Source organism: Bos grunniens, chromosome 10, assembly GCF_055505025.1.
Source record: "Bos grunniens cultivar Pamir isolate PY7600 chromosome 10, Bosgru_T2T1.0, whole genome shotgun sequence".
In the NCBI taxonomy this organism is placed as follows: domain Eukaryota; kingdom Metazoa; phylum Chordata; class Mammalia; order Artiodactyla; family Bovidae; genus Bos; species Bos grunniens.
In genome coordinates this window covers 66,566,702-66,586,676 of record NC_141174.1, presented here as the reverse complement: position 1 = coordinate 66,586,676, position 19,975 = coordinate 66,566,702, and the positions used below count along the sequence as shown (strand labels likewise).

The 19,975-nt window shown below is 40.7% G+C and overlaps 2 protein-coding genes across 5 annotated transcripts in view; one reads left to right on the top strand and one right to left on the bottom strand.

The window, feature by feature from the left end:
* Positions 1–503: 503 nt before the first annotated feature.
* On the bottom strand, positions 504–11,385 carry OIP5 (Opa interacting protein 5). Its single transcript, XM_086321848.1, has 5 exons — positions 10,848–11,385; positions 10,549–10,615; positions 8,067–8,189; positions 5,784–5,865; positions 504–3,248 (listed from the first exon to the last, which is right to left on the bottom strand). Exons 1-5 carry the CDS (start codon positions 11,167–11,169, stop codon positions 3,153–3,155), a joined length of 690 nt encoding a protein of 229 aa, XP_086177974.1. The 5' UTR covers positions 11,170–11,385; the 3' UTR covers positions 504–3,152.
* Positions 11,386–11,472: 87 nt separating this feature from the next.
* The window catches only part of NUSAP1 (nucleolar and spindle associated protein 1), a 30,301-nt gene continuing 21,798 nt past the window's right edge, over positions 11,473–19,975 (top strand). For all 4 annotated transcript variants that reach the window (XM_086321840.1, XM_086321839.1, XM_086321841.1 and 1 more), the window contains exons 1-3: positions 11,473–11,641; positions 17,267–17,335; positions 18,502–18,696. In XM_086321840.1, coding sequence (XP_086177966.1) covers positions 11,549–11,641; positions 17,267–17,335; positions 18,502–18,696 — 357 coding nt within the window. In that variant the 5' untranslated portion in view covers positions 11,473–11,548. The remainder of the gene's footprint in view (positions 11,642–17,266; positions 17,336–18,501; positions 18,697–19,975) is intronic.

Genomic DNA, 19,975 nt, shown 5'->3' with positions numbered 1-19,975 from the left:
CTTTTATTATAAAACATTTAAGATGCTTTTATATTTAACTTTAAAAAGTTAGTAACTAAAGAGGAAGGTTCAGGGGAAAGGAGTTATTTCAAATTTAAGAAAGTAGATGTTACAAGCTTCCTTGAGATTTGGCTGTTAACAAAGAACAAGCTATGTGGTTTTTGTGATGTGACAACTAATGTAATAGTTCCTTCCTTTGATTTCTGAGACTTCATTTAACACAGTGATACATTCTACTCCCACGTCCTGTGCTAGGTGGTGGAATTAACAAAAACTGAGATGGTTTACGCCATTAGTTGAGGAGCTTGAAAGTGTACAACTTGGAAACCTTCAATATGCAATTTTTTTGTTCTTATAAGTACATGGATTTTTTTTTGAGGGGGGGTGGGGAGCATGCACCACATGGCATGCGGGATCTTAGTTTCCCAACCAGGGGTTGAACCCATGTCCCCCACAGTGGAAGCACACAGTCATAACCACTGGACCGCCAGGGAAGTCTTAAGTACATGGAATTTTGAAAATACTTTTATTCAACATATATACAATGCTAAATGATATCTTTACAGTCTATTAATATCAGCCAGTCATTGATGTTAGACTTCCAGAGGAGCTCTTATACCACTAAGGCTTGTTTAAAAGTCAGTCATTTGTGAGTATCAATAACAACATTTATAAAAGGCATATACCAAAATTGGAAATGAACATGCCCTTTGACTCTGTTCCACTTTAGGAATCACTCCTACAGAAATACCTGGACAGATATGCAAAGACATGTACGAGGGTCCAGTATAGGAATGGTTAAATTCTGATGCATTCATATGACTGAATCATACGTAAGTGTTAAGTAATTGGTGAGGCCTGGTATAGAAAGCTGTGACATGTGCTATACAAGAAGCAGATTGCAGAATAATGTGAAAAATATTACTGCCTATTATGTCTGTCCACATGAATTAAAGTTATAATAATTAGCATTTATTAGGCATTTACTATTAAGGACTACTCAATTACATGAGATGTATTCAGTAACTTATTTAATCCTCACTGTAGCCCTAGTTAGCTTTTAACCCCTATTTTAAAAGAGTTTAATTCTTCAAGTTAATGGCTAATAAGTACCCAAGCCACAATTTGAATCCAAATCATTTGGCTCCCAGATTGCTCTACTGTGCCTCTCAGAAATATAAGGGAGAATGTACTTTACCCTTTACTTTGACACACGTCTACTATATCTGACTTTGATTCTAGAGTAAACGTGATTTGTATTTGGGAAAAAAATTTAAAGTCAGCCATCTTAATTAGATGTCAAGTCTAAGCATTTAATTTTCCATTGAAAGTTTACCAAAACAGCAAATCCAAAGTTAAAATAGCTACATAAGACAAGCTTAATTTAGATAAAATATGTTGAGGTAGACATACCATACACAGTAGAAACCCCAGGATGATTCAGTAGAGACTATTATTGGGTCTCATTCTTCAGGAATAGAGCTTTTCTGGTACCGTTTGTTGCCAGAGGCTTCCTCCTTACTTAACCAAATTTTGCAAACTGTAAAGCATAAAGCAAGTTGGAATTTTCTTTCTCAAATATTTTTAAAGGAAAATATCCTTTATGCAGTCAAAAAGGGAAAGAACTTGCTATTAAATCTACTAGCCACATCTGAACCATGTTACCTGTGCACACCACCCCTTGGCTGTATCATCTGACTACTAGTGCCAGCCCCTCTAGGTCTGCTTGCCTCCCTCTCACCCGTTCTTCATAGGACAACCACAATGAAATTCTGAAAAAGAAAATTTGATCCTGTCATAGGCTTCCTCCTTTAAAATTCTTCCAAGAGCTTTTCATTGTTGTTGGGATAAAAACAAATATCCTTCAGGAGGCCAATACAGCTTTGCAGCCTCTGGTTTCTGGACACTATTACAACTCCTACATGCCTGTTGAGGGGCCTCACAGGGCCCTCATATAAGCCGTTCCCTCTATCAGCTTATTAACTCCAATCTTTCAGACCACTGCTGAAACACTTCAACAGAAAGACCTTCCCTGACCCCCAAACCAGGTCAGGTACCTGCTATGTGTGTTTATTTCTCTATGTCCCTTTTCTTCAAAACCCTTACTACAGTTGTAATTTTAAATGCCTTCATGTGGTTATTTGAATGTCCATCTCTAACTAGATTATAAGCTCCGAAGATACAGAATAGCGGTTTTTGCTTATTTCTAGCAGCTAGCGTAATATTTTATAGCTATTTATTAAGTGAATAATATGATAAGCTATTGAACCACAGTGCTACATAAAGCAAAGTAATGAGAAAATAGCACTTGGTGAATATTTGGTGTTTTTACCATTCCTTTTATTATTTTCCTGTTATTACTATTCCTTTTCAGTTATAAACTGAAAAGATAAAGATAAATATATATTATGGAGTTAACTTGTTGAACATTACCTACGGAATATGTATGTACCTGTATTTCATGTAAGAAAAAAATGATTTCTCAGTATTCATATGACAATTGCTCCATGTAATGTTAATTAACAGAAGTACAACTCTATTTTCAGGCCACTCAGGAATCTTTAGATCAGAGGATTCATGGGACATTGGCTCTTAATTCTTAAATTTGCCATCAGAATGTTTTTAAAAATGAGTATTATGAAATTGATAAGAAGTCAAAATAAGACAAATAGCTATGAAACCTGGACAGGAGTCTCCTGTTTGTCATCTTCTAGAAACAGCTTTGGAGAAGGCAATGGCACCCCACTCCAGTACTTTTGCCTGGAAAATCCCATGGATCGAAGAGCCTGGTAGGCTGCAGTCCATGGGGTCGCTGAGGGTCGGACTCGACTGAGCAACTTCACTTTCACTTTTCACTTTCATGCATTGGAGGAAATGGCAACCCACTCCAGTGTTCTTGCCTGGAGAATCCCAGGGACTGGGGAGCCTGGTGGGCTTCCGTCTATGGGGTCGCAGAGTCAGACACGACTGAAGTGACTTAGCAGTAGCAGAAACAGCTTCACAAATCACTTGGAAAATCAGTCTAGAGGTAAACATAATAAACCACATTTCCTATCCATTCTTGAAGTTGATGTTTCTTGAGAAATGATCAAACAGCACCTGTTGAAGACAGCAATAAGGCCTGCCTCTGATACTCAACCTCTGATTCTGAATTAGTTTGTTAGCTTGGACTGGTCAGGAGGCATTTCCTTCAGAATTTTCATGAGTGAATTTAAGCGAGTATGTGTTAACATTATCTTCTCTTTCAGCTGGGAAGAGAAATATAGATATCAGGTCATCTTAAATTTAACTTTCAATCTGATTCTAGAAGCCACTTGAGATTAAAACTAGTGATTGGGATCTGGTAATATTACAACACATTTCATAAGTACATTTGTTCTGTTATGAAACAACTTTATACAACAAACCTAGAGCACAGTAAGGTGACAGATAACAAAGTTTCCTATGAAAAAAGACCAGTCACTGATGCTGAGTATTGCTACTTCTGGTCTCCTTCCTTCCTAGCCCTTATCACCAGGTTAGTGTTAACTCCGAAACTTGGGAAGACAAGAATAAAGTGCAATCAGAAAGCTTGTGGCGACAGAAGCATTAATCAGTCTTTCCCTCTTTTCCAGCAGCAAGAATTTTTTAAATTCTTGTTCACAGTAACATATGTCTGTCTTTAATTGCTAATGGCCTTCAAAGGTAGCTCTGGTTGTCAGGTTTAGCACAGATGTTTCTGGTAGATGATTTTCAGTCGTTTTTTTTTTTTTTTTTCCAGCTTAGAATAGCCATATCTAAAACCAAACTCAGTGGTGTTACTCAGCTGTATGAAGTTATCATGGATAAGTCTTAGTAAAAAAAAAAGAAAATCCAATTTATTTCTGACATAGCACAAATCTACTTTTTAAGATTCAAGAATATTCAAAATACATCGGGAAGTTTTGCTTAAGCAGATCACTGTAGAGTCCATTAATCTTATTTGGGTGCCCCTGGACATAATGAATCATTTTTGTTACTTTCAAGTTTGCTTTTTTTTCAGTCTTTAGTGTTCAACATTTTTGCTGTGTATTGGGTATAGTTCTCTCTGCATTTATCTTACCTGATAAATGAGGTTTATCAAGGTCTTTAGACATGTAAATTGTTTTTCATCAAATTCAGGAAGTTTTTAACCATTATTTCCTTCAACATTTTTTCTTTTTCCTCTCCCTTTTGTATTCCCATTACTGAAGCATATTTAGGCATGCTTTATGGTATCCAACTAAGCTAGTTTATTTTCCTTCATTCTTTTTTCTCTTCTTCAGATTGCAAATCTCATCAATCTGTTTCAAGTTTGCTGATTCTCCAGTCAACTCAAATGTGTTGTTGAGCCACTCTACTGAAATTTTCATTTCAGTTATTTATTGCACTTTACAATTCCAGGATTTCCATTTAGGTTTTCTTTTTTTTTCCTCTCTCTCTCTTTCTTTAGGAACATCCTCTATTTAATGAGACACTCATCAGACCTTCCTTTACTTGGCAGAACTTGCAGACTACAAATGCCTGTTCTTGCCTAGAATAGAGCTTCTAATGAGAAATGCTGATAGCTAGCAGAAAAGGATCCCCATGTTCTTGGCTGTATCTGCCCAGATGAAGTCTCCCTCCCTCTGAGCTGGAGGTGCAGGGGAGGGAGGGAGGGAGCAGGTTGTGGCTCGAACACCACAGGCTTTCACTGCTCTTACCAAGGTTTCATAGACTTTCTTGAATATCTCTTCATTTGCTTTATTCCTTGAAGAAAATTTCCACAGACTTAAGGTAGCTATTTTCTTTGTCATTTGCTTTAATTATGGCAGTTTTGTTGAGGAGGGGGTCCATGGAGTTACTCAGGCCATTTCAGAAGTTCTCTCCCATACAAATTATTTCTAATCACAGTATTTACTGATCCTGCTCACCAACTTAGTTGCTCAGAACAAGGTTTGGCAAACTATGGACTGTGGGGTAACCTGCTGCCCATCTGTTTTAATAAAGTTTTATTCCAAGAAAACTATATCCATATTTTATATATTTTCTATGGCTGCTTTTGCACTACAACAGCAGAATTGAAAAGTAGAGACTTCATGGTTGAGCTTAAGATATTTGTCATCTGCTCTTTTACAGAAAAAGTTTGCCAATTCCTGGCTTAGAACATGGTTTCATAAGCTTAATTTAACCATGCAAAAAAGAAAAACAAAACAAAACACTGTTCTCCTATCCCAGAAAGTACATAAAACTCTGAAAAATAAATGCCCTGGTTACTAAATGTATAATTATCAAGGAATAAACTATTAACAGGGCTAAAAACAAAACCAACAGTAAATTCTAAGGTTGTTCTTCTGAAGGTAGTAAAGTAATAGCCAAATTTCTATTTAGAATGAGTCAGCAAGCTACCAAAACAAACCTGCTTGCTTCAACTCAAAACCATCAAACACTAGTAAAACCCATTTAAATAAGAATCCTTAATAACAGTTCTCAACACTCTTTCCTCCGAGATTTCTAAGCATAAGGTGGTTGCAAAGAGGTCAGATTTATAAACAATGACAGTCCATACCCAGCACAGAAAGGAAGAATAGGAATGTGGAGCTCAGCAGCTCTCCACCTCCTCCTGAACCAAACCTGACAATATGGCTTCACTATTTTGCTTTGTATCACAGATTCAATACGGAATGCCAAACCAAGTATAAAGAATTATTAGTGTGTCCACCATTTCACTATCCCTAAATTCATGGGTACAGATTATCAGGAACTGTCTATATTAAAGAAAACACACAACCATGATGAAAATTTACCTCTGCAACCTTTTCTGGTAGAGGGATGATGTGGATATCCATCTCAGATGCATTTACTATGGCTTTTGTTTTTAAGAGGTAGCTAGATAGAGAGCATAAGGAGAAAACATTAGTACCATATCACAGTTATGATCAAGGAAACAAACTTGGAATACCTGTCAAGCAAAGATTGCCTTCTTCCTGACACCCATTTCTAGATTCATAATGTATTTCGCAGGAAAAACATTCTCAATTACCAAGTTATCAGAGACACTATGCCTCATCTCACCCTTTTCCAGCCCGGAATCCACTAGTCAAAATTATCCCAGGACAAACTAAAGCCAGAAAACCAGGGTCACATGAATAACTGTAATGAGTGTAGGCCTCACACACCACCAGTAGACTGTGTAGCACAGTTAGAAGGAAAGTAATCACATTGTGACAAATACTGTTGGTTGCCTACCCAACAGCCATTCCTCAAGGCTTTCTTGCTAACAGAACCCAGATTTTGTTTAGGGCAGCAGTGTGCCCAGTCCTAAGAGATGAATCATAACTGTTCTAGGCTAACTGTGAAAATCTTATTCCCTACTGTCACACAGTTGCTTTCCCAGCTTAAGGGACCTATTCCCTGCATTCCCACACTTTCCATATCCTTTTCCTTCCAGTTCTGGATGCTGCTTATGGATGTGATGCTTAACACCTGCAGCATCCAAGAGAAAAAGGCCATGAGAACCAGTGATGCTAACCCACAGCTCTGTCGTGGCTGAGCTACTTGGATAATCCTCGAGTAGCCAACTGTCCCACCCTGTTCTTAAAGCCACTCTTAGGTTTTCTGTTACTAGCAACCAAATTCATTCCAATACCCACAGACATAGATGTATCACAGTCCCAGACTTGGGCTACTATACTTTTCTAATTTCTTTTTTTTTTAATTTTTATTATTTTTATATTATATTGGACTATAGCTGATTAACAATATTGTGCTGGTGTACAGCAAAGTGATTTAGTTATACATGTATCTAGTTTTCCTGATTTCCCCTTAATCAAGAAGAATGTATTGACCTTTGAGTCCAGTTCCTCATTTTTAAAGACTTAAGACATTACTTAAAATCAATAATGTTTTTCCAAATTTATATTAAAATTTTGTTACTAAAAGCTTACTTCCCTAAGCAAAAACTCAATTACAACTGTACTAAAGTAATTCCTTAAACTGTTTCTAAAAGATTTGAGGTTATTAATAGCACACATTTAGAGATACTTTTCCTCGTATCTCTAAACCTAATTCTAAATAAATAAAAATTATTTAAGAATGAACTAGAAAATGAAACAAATCCCAATCCATCTCAAGACCATATTTCCTGTTAAAAATCTGCACTGAAGAACCTCATGATAAAGGGGTTTATCAAAGCGCATTAAAAAGAGAAGAAGGAAACTTCTGTTTTATGAATGGAAAAACAGGCTTTGGAGTTAAGACATGGACTCAAATTTTAGCTCCTTCACATCTCTAAGCCCGTTTTCTTAAAAACACATTGAGGAAAGCATAGCACCTGGTTATCAATGGCTGTTTTTGTTTCTAATGATAAGACTTTGATGGATGTTTCAATTTGTTGAAATAACAGAAAAGCTTAACAAAAAGTAGAGTTTATAATTAGAAATATCTAAAGTAATTCATAAGAAAGAACAACAAATAGGGAACTTTTTCTGACTTTATAAGGCCACATAATTATTTTTTACTTTTATCTGCTTCATTCTTTTTCTGCAGACAAAATTTCTCTGCATTTACACACACAACAAATAAAATATTTACCCCAAACCCAGAGCTTTCACTTCCCCACTGCAGCACCTGTACCATCTACAGATGACCAATGTCTTTATGCCTTTATTTCAAATTCTTAGGGTAAAAAAGCCTGACTGGCTTAGCATAGGTCAGGTCTGTTCCTGATCCCATCGCCCGGGAGTAGTATCACATGGGATACAGACATGGCCACAAGGTCCCCACTGTGGGAGGCAAACAGAGGCTGGGCACAAGCTGGAAAAGTGTCTACCACAGCATTATTCTGCCTCACCTTCCAAAAGTTCCTGGAATGAAAGAATATCCTCACAGTACGATTATTAACACGCAGTATTATTATGAGACATTTACAATAGTCATGTATTATGAGACTATATTTTGGTCCCATTGCCATCTTTTTTTGTAAGAGCAGTATAGCACATGGCTTTAGCATCTTCTCTAATACAAACATTCTGCCTTTTCTGGAAAATGTTTTAAAATGTATCTGCTGAAGAAAATCTAAGTCTACTTACCACACCATTTTGTCACTGGAAAGGCAGAAGTGGCCTCTCAAGGCAGCCAGGGCAGCATGGGTAGAATATAGGTGGAAACCAATGGGAATCTCACAGGAACTACAGAATAAAAGGTTGTAAGTGCTGGAGGAAAAAAAAACAGGATATGAGTAAGAAAGAAAATCAGGGAACAAATACAAAATAACATCTCTGCACTCATTCCTAAAAGCTAGAATATAACAGGAATGAGACTGAAGAAATGTCACTTTCAAGAAAGGTTAATTACAGCCTAGATTACTTTGTGAATTCTGGCTACAAAAGCAGTCATGGATACACAACTGTCACTTTGCTAAAGTAATTTATACCTGAAAAGCAGAAAAAGAGCTAACTAATCAGATTAACATTTAAACATATAAAACTACACATAACCATATAAATTAGCCACTATTAAGCCAATTTTCAGTTGAAGTAAAACAGTCAAGTTGACTAGGGCTTATTAAGCAATTTAATAGAATGCAAATCAGGATTTTTTTGCAGATGTAACAACAACAAAAATTACCCAGACAAAATGAAAAAGAAAGAAATTATATGACCCTAGCAAGTCATCTACTTTTTCTTTTATCCTCTAAAAGAAATGTGGTTTTAGTTCTATTTAAACCATTTGAGTAACTAATTTACCTTATTTGCTAGTATATTATACAAATCTAAATATTACAAAGAAATGTTTAAGAAAAAATTAACTGCCATGCATGTACTAAAAGCGATTTAGAGTGGTTCGATGAGGGAAAAATTATTTGTATAAACATAATATACTATGCAGTAAAACAGTACTAATGAAGTATAATAACTGCATGGCTAAAAATAAACAAATTCATGTCAATGAACACTAAACAAGACCAAGGAACAAATGCACTAAACTTACTGGTAAATGAAGTCCCACACTACACACGCAATACTGTATTTTTTGGAACTCAAACCTTTGGCTCATGGGTCTCAGGCCTGTGGACTTGGACTAGAACTAAACCTTTGGCCTTCCTGTGTCTCCAGCTTGTCAACCATGGCTCTTGGGACTTCTCACCCTCCATAATCGAGTGAACCAATTCCTGACAATAAATCTCTTCTTGCTGAGTCCCATGGCTCTCCTTATTTCAAAAACATACAAATACACCGAACTTTCTCTCCAGTGTTTTAAAAACCATCTAGATCTGTACTGTCTATAAGAATGCAAGCCACATAAGTAGTTTTATATCTTCTATTAGTCTTGCTTAAAAAAAAAAAGAGGGTAAAAGTAACAAGTGAAATTAGTTTTAATATATTTTATGTGACTCAGTATTCAAAGACATTATTTCAACATGTAATCAAGAGAATTCCCTGAGGGTCCAGTGGTTAAGATTGGGCACTTTCACTGCCCTGGCCAGATTTGCTCCCTGGTCTGGGAATTCAGACCCCACAAGTTGCACAGTGTGGCCAAAAACAAACAAAAAAACAACATCAACAACAGCAAAACCCATGTAATCAATATTTTTAAATTATTCAATGTTTTGGACTAAGTTTTCAAAATCTTATGTGTATTTTGCACTCAGCATTTCAGTTCAGAATGGCCACTGTTTTAAGTGCTCAGTAGCCACCATCTGACAAGTGGCTACAGTACTGGACAGCATAGATCTAGCTAGATGTATTTCTCTCTAAGAAGATATTCAAAGAGCTTCTGCCTCAGGCCCCAAATGAACCAATTCCAAGCAGGCCGCCACTCCTTCCCAGCTTCCTTTGGGTGGGAATACACTCCTGGAAGGATAAGGAGTATCTTTCAGTTGGGTAAGAGGAGCTACAGAAGTCTTCCTGGTTACTGAGTACAGCAACTAAGAATTCCTAAACATACTCTATTTAAAACTAAAATTGGACCAAACAATGGTCAAAATGAATTGTCTTGCTGCTAAAATCAACTGAAAATTGAGCTCTGTACTGAATTCACTGAGTACCCTGTTGTCACTTCTAAATCACAGTACAGACACGAGGCAAAGTTCACCAGGCAGTATTCAAGGACCTAACTTTCAACCTGTGTTTTTCTCCAGGTTCCTAGGTTACAGCAGAATTAGTCCTACTGTAGTTTATCACAAATTCCAGGTTTAATGCAAGTGTATAAGTCCTAGTTATGTCAAAGGATTACAGTTTATAAAAAGTGATTCACTTGAAGATAATTTTCTTTTTTCCCCTCCTGGACATAATTTTCTTAAATTCACTTCACTTGCACAACCCACGAGGGAAATGTGGCCCTCAGATCTTAAAACCTTTACACAAATATCTTTTCCATTTCGTTAAAACATCAAGTTCGTACAAGACAATCAGGTAAACAGAGCATTCTTCAAGTACACTGTATAAACGAAACAGACTTTTCTCCTAGTGGAAGATAGGAAAAAACTTCTGGTCCAAGTCGGTTCCACGCTCTTCAACCTCAATAAGTCAGGAAATAACTAGAGACAGTTCTGATATTTTCAGTACGTACCTGCCTTTGAGCGAACCTTCAATGCCAACTAGGAACGGAGCCTCCAAAACTACATTATTTGTGACTCCTAGAAGGCAAACACAGGTCAGAGTGACTACCTGTGAGGCACTGAAAGGGAAAACCTCTCCCAGCCAGAAAGGCTCATCATGGTCACGAATATAATAAAAAGTTATTCGCGCCGCCCCCCCACCACCCGCCCCCACTCCTGGCAAATGAGTTAATTTCCTTCCAAATTTTCATCCCGCTTTCCTCCCAGCCGGCTCTCAGTCACCCAGTGAGAAGGCGCCGCGCTCACTCACTGGAGAAGACCACGGCCCCGAGGGACCGCGACAGGTCCCAGGCGAGGTGCACAGAGTCAGCGAGCACGGCGTGGCACTGCGCGCACTGGAACACGGCGCATCTCTCGGGCTGCAGCCATTGCGGCAGCCGCGGGCGGGACGGCAGCTTCTCCAACCCCAGCCCTGCGGGGCCGACCGGCGAAGACCCTTTCACCACCTGCGTGTCCCACTCCATGGAAGTCGCAAAAGAAGGTTCATCAATCGCTTTCTTAGCCCCATCACAGAAGTCACCCTGTGGCTGCTTTGCAATTCCAGAGATATGCCTCCGCGGCCGAGCAGCCATTTTCCCGCAGTCGGCGCCACCGTTTCAAAGACTATTCAGGCCCCACCCCAAGTTCTTTTCCTGCGTCCTCATTGGACAACGTGAACCCGGGGCTCTGCCGCGCACTTTGTTGCCTGGATACGCCGTTTGGCGCCTAGGTTTTGGGGAGGTGTGAAGGAGATCGTGGGTCAGGTGGAAGGGAAGTCAGCCATCCTATTGGTCAGTACCGGAAGACCCGCGCCTTTAACGCATTTTTAACCAATGGAAGTGCAGCTTACGTAATTCAAACTCTCTATAAATATCGGTTTGGTCAACGCTTAGAGTGGCGCCTGAGCGTTGAGCGGCGCTTTAGCGAGTTAGGTACCGGACCTCTGCGTCGTTGCCTGGATTGCAGTTCGCCATGATCGTTCCCTCCCTGGAGGAGCTGAACTCCTTCAAGTACAGTGACCTGCAGAACTTGGCCAAGAGTCTGGGCCTCCGGGCTAACCTCAGGGTACGGGGCCGGTGACGGGGGGATAGGATATGCGGCTTCTTTGAGACGCTGTGGGAGGGGACCGAGCGGTAATTTCGAGGGCTGAGGCTACTGTCCCGGCCCTGGGGCGGTAGATTTTGGTTCATCCAAGGGTCCAAGTAACTGCAAAACCGAGAGGGTGTCAAAGTTTTCACCTTTGTTGAGGCTGACTCTTACAGGAACTCACAAAGATGCCCGCCTCCAAAATTGTTAGCTTTGGTTTTATTGGGAGTACTCTATTTATCAGTCCATCGGTTAGGAAACGCAGGCCCTTTAGAAAACTAAAGGAATGCTGCATCTAAACGCCAATTAATAGGCAGTCGCGAAAAACTCCAAACAGCTAACACTTTTATAAATGGACTTTGCTTCTGGAAAACTCCAGACAGCTAACAGTTCTGTAAATTGTAAGAGGTCCCAAAATTTCCTGCTACTTGAATGGAGGACCTGGAAGAAAGGATGATTTTTAGGGAACCTCCCCCGTGGATAAGTTTAACTCAGCTCTGATTCAGTAGGATCGTTCGTCTATTGGTCATTGTTGTGGTAGTATTCTATTCAAAACTGATGAGGTCTTTGACTCTGATACTGGCAAACGTTTGGGGGAAAATGTTCAGTTCGGAATTGGATGTATATATTGTTCTGTATATTTAGTAGAGTTTCCCCATATAATATTAAAGTATACTCTGGAGATTTATTCTGCAAGCTGTAGTATTTAAACTGAGTGAATGTTAAGATCAGTCCTCACAGATATTTTAAGTGGTTAAATTAATTAAAATAATCAGTACCCAGGTACCAGTTGGGGCTGAAGGATAAAGAACTATCTCTGGAGATGTTTTTGAGCTATAGTATTAATATTTAATGGCCTCCCAATGCTTCGTGAACAAAGTCTTTTAAGTCCCTTTCATTATTTTTTTGCAGTCTGGCTGGAGTCTTTTATCCAAGGCAGCAGCATCCAGACTGCTGCGTGAACACTTAGCACCTTTATCCGTCTTTCTGCCTTTGCTAATTCTGATCCTTTGGCTTCAGATCCCTTTCTCTGTCCTTTACCTGCATGAATAATTCCCAGTTACTCTTCACAGTCCAACTGAAATGTCATCACTGACCTGGCACCTTTTCTTTACCCCTCCTCTTCATTCCCTTGGCCACAGGTCCACCGCCCCAGTAATCCCAGGGACCCTCCACACCTTTAAGGCAGTGTAATTTCAAGTACTTTTTCTCTACTCTTGCAGGCTTCCACCATGCACTCTAGTTATTTGTATAGCTATGTTCTCTTCTCTACTGAATGTTAAGTGCCTTGAACAGAGATCTCATCTGTCCATCTTGGAAGTCTTTATAGCACTAAGTGCAGTACGTTTTATTTGGGATGTGTTGGACTGTTATTCAGAACTACGATTTACAATCACTTCTTGGCAGTGCTAGAGTAATGCACCAGAAGGTAGTTCTTTTGACAAAGTTATTATGGAGGTTTCCTACTTGAGTTTGGAGCTCTGGCTAATATTAAGGCCCCATAACTTTTTGGATCTCTGAAGAGCTATTTTAAGTTCAAAAGTGGGGACTCGGGTTCAATTTTTCTGAAAGTCTCACCTATGTTTTTCTCATAACCAACTGCAGCCAGTTTCTCCTTTTAAAATCTAACTTCCACACCATCAACAGTGGTCTTTTCTTTTTATAAATTTATTTTATTCAAGTATAGTTGATTTATAATGTGTTAATTTCTGCTGTACAGCAGATTGACTCAGTTATACGTGTATATATATATTCTTTTCCATTATAGTTTACCACAGGATATTGAATATACTTCCCTGTGCTATACAGTACCACCTTGTTGTATATACATTCTGTATATAATAGTGAGATACTACTCTTAATAGTAAGGGAAAAGGAAGGGACAGTTACTAAGATTTATTGTACAGCCACTGGTCCTTTTCTCACTATTACAAGCTTAGATTATAAAGACTTCTGCTCTTTCCACTTTATTGCAGCTCCCTTCCCTCACCTGGCAAACTCCACAACTGGGTAAACCCAGCTATACACTTAATCCTTGCTTGTACCAACCAGCTGACCCTGGCTGGAGATCATCTAACTTTGTTCACTGTGCTTAATTTAAATGTGACCATGAATTTAACTTATGATTTATTTGATTCTCCCACATGTCTTTGGTAGTCATTAATTTTCCCATTATTAAGGATAATTATTTCCAATCTTCTTACCTCAAATTGGCTCCCTTCCAACACTTGATGACTTCTCTTAGGTCATGGAAAAACAGATGCAGTCAAGCTGAGAATAGCCTCATCGTTCCATCCCCAGACCCACCTGTGATATGTTATAGTAAAAGGCTGTGCCTCAGGGCAGCCTGGCCATTTGTGCTAGAGATCCCATTGCCCTCTCTGGGGCTACAACTCCTGCAATTATTCCTCTCTGCTACATCAGTTTCTCTTACTCTGGTGGCTCATTTCCATAATGTGCACAATCACATTTTATGTTAATTTTTATTTATTTTTACTTTTGTCTGCACTGGGGTCTTCACTGCTGCTCACCAACTTTCTCTAGTTGTGGTGAGCAGGGGCTGCTCTCTAGTGGCGATGCGTGGGCTTCCCATTGCACTGGCTACTCGTTGTGGAGCTCTAGGGCACACAGGCTTCAGTAGTTGTAGCACAGAGACTCAGTAGATGTGGCTTGCAGCTGCTAGAGCACCTGCCTCTGCCACAGGCACCGCATTTCATCATTGTTTCATGTTTGAGGTTTTCACAGCATTTTTTTTTTTAATTTCTTTATTTAGCTCTATCAGAATCTTCATTGTGTCATGTAGGATCTTTCATTACTGCACATGGACTCTCTAGTTGTGGCCTGAGGGCTCAGTAGTTGCCCTGTGGCATGTGGACCTGGACCAGGGATGGAACCTGAGTCCCCTTCATTGCAAGGCAGATTCTTAACCACTGGACCACCAGGGAAGTCCTTTCACAGCATTTTAAGATGTTCTAGAAATCTGTGCAGCATACAGATTTAACAATACTTTAAAATTTGCTAAGAGGATAGATTTTTTTTTCCTACAGAACCACACGACATGCAGGATCTTACTTCCCTGACCAGGAATTGAACCTGTGCCCCTTGCAGTGTAGTGTGGAATCTTAACCACTGGACTGCCAGGGAACGTCCAAGAGAATAGATCTTACGTTAAATGCTCTTACCTCCAAAAAAACCAAACCCCACAGAATCCAAATAGGACAGTAGGTAACCTGGAGGTGATAAATGGTTTGGCAGTGAAGAGCCCGCCTGCCCGTGCCAGAGATGTAAGAGATGCGGGTTTGAACCCTGGGATGGTAAGATCTCCTGGAGGAGGGCATGGCAGCCCACTCCAATATTCTTGCCTGGAGAATCCCACAGACAGAGGAACCTGGCTGGCTATAGGCCATGGGTCACAAAGAGTTGGACACGACTGAGGGACTTAGCACACAAACATATCAATTTGTATACATTAAATATCAACAATGTCAGTCATACCTCAGTAAAATGATTGAGGGGGAAAATAAGTCAGAAGAATGAAGAATGCCTAGTGCCTAATTCTGTCCTACCAATTCACCCACTTCCCAAGAGAGTTTCAAAAAACAAGTAGAAAAGAATGTATTCCTTTATTAGTACTAGCTGACATGGTGCTTGATACCTTGATACAGAGCCTTCAGGTAAAACTCACAGCCTAAGCACAGTCTATCCTGTGCCCAGAAGCTCAAACTAAATTGGGATCTCTGCCTCTCTTGCCTGGTTGTTATTGTTCAGTCATTAAGTCATGTCCGACTCTTTGTGACCCCCTGGACTGTAGCCTGCCAGATCCTCTGTCCATGGGATTTCCCAGGCAAGAATACTGGAGTGGACTGCCATTTCCTCCTCCAGGGATCTTCTCAGCCCCAGGATCGAATGTCTCCTGCATCTCATCCACTGAGCCACCAGGGAAACCCATTCTTGCCTGGACACATAGCCAGTTGTAAACGGTACAAGCAGAGAACAGAGACTGGTAGCCGGGCACCCCTTGGGAAGGAAATCTGCATGGCTGGTAGGAAGAGGGAGCCCAGCCATGTGCTTGACCTTCTAAAGCATAGGAAAACATAACCCATCAGATTAGTATTCCTCTTTCAGGAAAGAACTGGAAGGAAAGGTTCCCTTGGTGGAAGGAGGAACTCCCTGGAGACCTGTAACCATCCTCCTAAGACTCTGTATTTGGAGTTCTCCGTCTTTGGGACTGAGCTTTCTAGGTGGTGCTGGTGGCTCAGACTGTAAAGAAGCTGCCTGCAATGGAGAAGGCCTGGGTTGGATCCCTGAGTCAGGAATGTGTGAATGGCTAACCACTCCAGTATTCTTGCCTGGAGAATTCCATGAACAGAGGAACTTGGCGGGCTATAGTCCATGGGGTCACAAAGAGACACGACTGAGCGACTAACACACACACATTTTAGGGACTGCCCACATACCTCCCCCCTACTACCGCCACACACACATATGCTTCACTAGGTACCCAAGCCAGAAACCTGGGTGTAATAAAATTTCCCTTTTCCTCAGCCCCCACATTCACATTGATTTTACTTACTAGGAAAGTTATTAGTTCGTCCATGTGGCCTCAGCCCTGTTCTAGCTCAGGCCACAGTTGTCTCTGGTTTCCTACAACAGCTTCCTTGCAGGTTCCCTGTCTTCCATCCTACCCTCATCAAATGTATCATGCACATTGTACAGACAGAGTCATCATCCCCAAAAATGCAGAACCCACTGCCCTGCAACAAACTCTGCAGACTGCCTTTAAAGGTCATCCTCTTAAGAGTCTTACAAGGCCTGATAGGATCAGGCCCACTTTCCCAATATTCTCTCTCACCAGCCTGTCTAAAAAGCTCCGTGCTCAGACCACACTGAACTTTAGTTCTTGAAACTGCACTCATTCTGGCCTTCCCATGCAGTTTCTTTACCCTTTTCCCTACTTTCCAGTCTATTTGTTCTTCTGCTTCAGCATCTGGTGACCTCATGCCTTTATCTTAGAGCTGGCCTGTACGTTTACCTACTGGACTCAACCCTAGTGCAGCACCTACCTGTGTTCTCACACGACATCTAAGCTTCCTTATGCTGGCATTTACCCCACCACACTGTAATTGCCACTTTCCTCTCTGACTTCTCCATTGTGCTATGAAATCTCTGGGGACAGGAACCAAGTCTATCTTGGTCATCCTACTCCAGCCTGTCTGCTGCTGCTGCTGCTACTGCTAAGTCACTTCAGTCGTGTCCGACTCTGTGCGACCCCATAGACGGCAGCCCACCAGGCTCCCCCATCCCTGGGATTCTCCAGGCAAGAACACTGGAGTGGGTTGCCATCTCCTTCTCCAATGCATGAAAGTGAAAAGTGAAAGTGAAGTCGTGTCCAACTCCTAGAGACCCCATGGACTGTAGCCCACCAGGCCCCTCCGTCCATGGGATTTTTCAGGCAAGAGTACTGGAGTGGGGTGCCATTGCCTTCTCTGCCAGCCTGTCTAGAGGACATTTGATGAATACAAGAACAGGAGAAGATGTTCAATGAATCTTTTCTTGCTTATTTGATTTTTGACTCTACTGATAAGGTCTTTCACTTTTCTGCAGGCAGATAAGCTGTTAAGGGCCTTAAAAGCTCACCTTAAAAATGAAGCAAGAAAAGAAAATGAAAATCAGGTAAGTAACATTTTCATCACCCATTAAATAGCAAAACAATCAGTTAATGAATGAGAAACACAGTTGCTGATGACTTAAAACATGGTATTTGTTACCAAAGAGATTATTATTAGTAGTTGTAAATCCTTTCATTATTCTTATAAATGGCAAAACTGCCTCTATAGTCTGCTAAGTTAGATGTTTCAAATAAATGCAAAAGTTAATTACTGGTTGCTCATTGGAAAAGACCCTAATGCTGGGAGGGATTGGGGGCAGAAGGAGAAGGGGACGACAGAGGATGAGATGGCTGGCTGGCATCACTGACTCAATGGATATGAGTTTGGGTAAACTCCGGGAGTTGGTGATGGACAGGGAGGCCTGGCGTGCTGCAATTCATGGGATCGCAAAGAGTTGGACACGACTGAGCAACTGAACTGAACTGAAGTTTATGCCAAATTGTATGAATAGGAAGGGAACTGGATTTGAAGTCAGAAAAACCAAGTAGGAGCTCTGTCTTTTGTGTGTACGTAAGCTTGGAAAACTCAAATTATTGATTATTAGTTTCCTGTTCTTTGAAATGGAAATAACATCTGCTCTGCTGAATTGAGTGTTATAAGAGTCACATGCAGTGGAGACTATGAGAGTGACCTGTGGTAAACTATAAACCACTTTTGCTGGGAGTGATTGTCATGGCTGCTGCAGACCCACACCAGAGAGTTTTGACAAGGCTTGACACCTAAATGGGTCAATGATGTTAGCTGTCATTGTATTAGTTATAGCATAAATTAATTCATGCACTTTTAATAATTTGTGGGCATTCCCTGGTGGTCCAGTTTTGGGACTTGGCACTTTCACTGCCATGGGCCTGGGTTCGATCCCTGGGTGGGCAACTAAGATCCTGCAAGCTGAGCAGTGTGGCCCAAAAACTAGTAATAATAATTTCCTTGTTTACATACACTAATATACCTTTGAATGCTTTGCTAGCCTAGTTTTTTAGCTTGGGTTAAGTGTGATTATTTCTTTTTGAATACTTTGTAATTCTCGACTGTGCCTGTAATTTCATGCTGGAGAATTTTAAAATTATCTCTTGCATATGTAATATTTTTTTTATTCAGTTTAAATTCTGATTCTTCCTGAGCATTGTAACTGTATACATGGGACATGGCAGATTAATGTCTTTTTTCCAGGATGAAATTCAAACTTCTGCATCCTCTTGTGATGAGCCTGAGATACAGACCAGCAGCCAGGAACAAGCTGAGAGGGAGCCGGATGACCATGTCACCAAAACCAGAGGAAGGCGTAAGACTGTCCACAGGAGCCCTGACTCGCAGGCAAATGGAAATGTGCAAACTGAAAAGAAGCTACCACCTGTGCCCAATCTGGTATATTATTAGGGAGCTTTCTCTTATTCCCTTATGATATCAGGTGATGGTAAACACTGCTCTGAGCTCAGACCCAATTCTGGCTTTATCATCACACCTCAGGGACTGGCACTCAGGAAGTACTTATTAAGTACTAAGCACAGGGTCTTCTCTGTGGTCCAGTAGCTAGGACACCATGCTGTCACTGCCAAGGGCCCAGGTTCAGTCCCTGGTTGGGGAACTAAGATCCCACTAGCTATGGGGTACAGCCGAAATAGAAGTATAAGTTCAAATTAAATGTATATTAAATAAATAGGAACATTCATTAAGTGTTTACTTAAATGAGGTGTATAGTAAATAAGAAAGAAAGAGATATCGGTATCAAATACAATATTTTTTTTTCTTCCTTCCTAACTTGTCCTGGGCCTAGTGATCAGCTTAGTCTTTGAGCAGTGTGGTCATATGATTCCAGGCACTTCCCCCACTGGCTTTGAGAGGATTCTGGTTTTATTATCCTCTCATTCATATGTAACTTTTGCAAGATGGTCCTAACTTTTATGTTCTAGCTTTGTGTAGGACCTTACTCGTCAGCCTGTCGAGGTCCTTCAGTGTTGGTTTCTCCTCCCTCCAAGGGCTTCCTCTGCCATGTATGCCTCCAGTTGGCCCTAGTCTCTCCTACGCCCAAACGCACATTCTCACACACGTGGTGAGGCAGAGAACCCGATCTGCCATTCAGAAAGAGCTTAGTCTCTTCCTTTTCTTTCTGTAACTCCTTTTCCCCCTCCATTTGGTACCTATCTTTGGAAGGCAGTGATTACTTTTTTCTTTCCTTTTTTTATGTCTGACTATAAAGTGAAGTCACTCAGTCGTGTCCGACTCTTTGTGACCCCATGGACTGTAGCCTGCCAGGCTCCTCAGTCCATGGGATTTTCCAGGCAAGAGTACTGGAGTGGGTTGCCATTTCCTTCTCCAGGGGATCTTCCCAACCTAGGGATCGAACCCGGGTCTCCCACATTGCAGGCAGATGCTTTACCGTCTGAGCCATCAGGGATAAGCGGTGTTATAAATGATATATTTTTTTTTCTTTTGGCTGTGCTGGGTCTTTGTTGTGACTTGTAGGCTCCTCATTTGCAGTTCACTGGCTTAGTTTCCCTGCAGCATGTGGGATCTTAGTTCCCCCACCAGGGATTGAACCCATGTCCCCTGCACTGGAAGGCGGATTCTTAACCACTGGACTACCAGAGAAGTCCATAATGATATTTTTTTTAATTGAAGTATAACTGACACATAACACACTATC